The sequence below is a fragment of the Montipora foliosa genome, chromosome 2 (assembly GCF_036669935.1).
Source record: "Montipora foliosa isolate CH-2021 chromosome 2, ASM3666993v2, whole genome shotgun sequence".
In the NCBI taxonomy this organism is placed as follows: Eukaryota; Metazoa; Cnidaria; class Anthozoa; order Scleractinia; family Acroporidae; genus Montipora; species Montipora foliosa.
Genome location: NC_090870.1, coordinates 45,227,940 through 45,230,313, shown reverse-complemented (window position 1 = coordinate 45,230,313; position 2,374 = coordinate 45,227,940). Strand labels below are relative to the sequence as shown.

General features: G+C 39.4%; 1 protein-coding gene across 1 annotated transcript in view; it reads right to left on the bottom strand.

Moving 5' to 3' along the window:
• LOC137990862 (QRFP-like peptide receptor) overlaps window positions 1-2,081 on the bottom strand; it is a 2,449-nt gene extending 368 nt beyond the window's left edge. Inside the window, exon 1 of the mRNA XM_068835969.1 lies at window positions 1-2,081. This exon is cut by the window's left edge and continues 368 nt beyond it. Within this exon, the coding sequence (XP_068692070.1) occupies window positions 921-1,829 (909 nt within the window). The 5' untranslated portion in view covers window positions 1,830-2,081 and the 3' untranslated portion in view covers window positions 1-920.
• Between the last annotated feature and the right edge of the window lie 293 nt (window positions 2,082-2,374).

The window sequence follows — 2,374 nt, the reverse complement described above, 5'->3', positions numbered from 1 at the left end:
CATTGTTCCAGGTTTTCAAAAACTAAAAACCCTTTTGGAACGACCCTTCACCGACACAAATTTTTCGCGTGGTCCTGTGCTGTATTGATCAAAACCCAGTAATGCTACTACTATTGTTTAAGTGAAAAAGGTATCCTAATTCCGAACGCGAGAGCCTTCCCGGAATTTTAACAGAAGTTTAGCCGTTGGTCGTTACTTCACGCCAAACCACATACGTAGCATGGACTAAAGCCTCATTTACACTAGCAAGTTTTTCTTGACAAGTCCTCTTGTCAAGGAAAACTTGCCGACTGTACAAACTAGCAAGTTTTCCTTGACAAGTTTTTCCTTGACAAATTTTCCTTGGTAGTGTAAATGAAAAATATGACAAGTGTTTGAACAAGGACACCTGACAAGGAAAAACTTTTCATACACCGAGGTGAAGACAGACAGTGTTCCGCAAAGACTCTTGTCCAAGGAAGCAACAAGGTGAATAAGAAAGGCCTCGAACCAGCGACCCTGGGCGCGATAACTGCTACACCCCATGCATGCACAAAAAATGGGGTTTCCGATTAAATGGTTAACTTTCCAGAAAATATTTGTTTGACTTGGATTTGAGTAGAGCGACAGCCTGAGAACATCAAGAAAAGTACATACACCTCCGCATTGTTTAGCGCTGAATACAAAAATGCTCTTGACTTCCTTAATTTTGACTGATAGATTGTATGAAATTATTCATATATCTAAACTGCTGAAATTGAAATGCATGAGTTTTCAGTTTGCACTTATCTACGTATTTAATTTTTTAATGTAATATAATTTTTTCGCAGGAACTAATTTATGCATGATTTGTTCTTCCCGTCTTTTAATTCTCCGTTCCGGCGTTTTCTACAGACTCGGAGTTCCTACAAAATTCAAATTTGTACAATGCCTTGCCTATTTTATGACTCGAGTGATCTTTCCCGCTGCCGGAAAGGTCTCCCACGCCAAAGTTCCCTTAAGCCAGCTCTGTAGTTTTCACTTTGAACCAGATATACTGCTGGGTTAATGGAGCAGCTGCAATAAGCGAAGAAATAAGACAATTTGTATAACACTCGCTGAGAGGGAACATTTACTGCCGACACTGTAATGAAAGGCAGAAAACAAACGAAAAACAGCACAGTAACAGTCATCAAAAGTTTGACGATTTTTCGCTTGTCTTTCGAATCTTGTTCAGCAGAGACACGGCCTTCGTTTGTAGGAAGGATATCATTCAAGTAGAGAGCTCTTACAACACGGAAATAACAGAAACACAAAATGAATAAAGAAACACCTCCTATTATGGCCAAGAGTATCCAATATGCACTCGAAGATACACTACTCCAGTCCATATGACAGGTTTTGAATTTGGATGAGTAGTTTTGTTCGATAAATAAGGGACACACAAACGCAATGGAGAATACCCAAATGGCGGAAATTGTGACGATGACGCGCCTCTTTGCCTGCAGCTTCAATCGCAAATCCATCGGTCGCAGCAATGCATTGTGCCTTTCAATTGCGATTACTGTGAGCGTTAGACCGGATACCAGCAAAGTGATTCCGGCAATACTATGCATGGTTATGAACTTGCAAAGAAAATTGCCTAGTAGTCCAGCTGGGTGCTCGAACAGACGAAGGATGATGCCCGGAAGACAGAACATCAAAGAGATTATGTCAGAGATAGCAACATTTGCTAGAAGGAAGTTAGTGGTCGTTTGCATAAGACGTCGTTTTCTCACCACCGTAATAAACAGAGAATTTCCAATAATTCCCACGATAACCACAAGTATATAAAACGGCAGTATTATCATGTCCAATTTCCAATTTTCCATCTTCAAAAGCAAATTTTAAAGAGGGCAAGGTAGTGACTTCCTTAGAGTCTCTCTCTGATCATGATCGAGCGCAAATCTCGTCGTGGCTAACTAATTTTTTTTTGGTTCTCTTTGCTGCCATTCACTGCCAATTCAATCTTCTCCTCTTTGACAGATGCAGATGTAGATGATCTGAAGATTAATCTTTTTCAAGTATATGTTTGAGTGCGTCCAGGGACAGCCTTTCAAGTTAAGTTTACATAACAAATGGTTCCACCTGCCAATTTGACAGTCGCTATACATGATGAGCGGATATTTGGCCATCAGTTAAAATTACTGAAGCCTTAATGAATTTGTGCCTTTCTTTACTCTTTATTTGATCGAGGGAGGTTATCAGCTGCTGAAGTCTTTTGAATACAGATTAATTAAATAGTCATTTCCAAAACGTCAATGAATGAGAAATTCATGATATTAAGTTTGTCAAAGGAACAAAAAATTACAACCCAACTCTTAGAAAACAATTTGGCTGCGATTTGTCTTCGTTAACGCTGGGATTTTAAAGATAA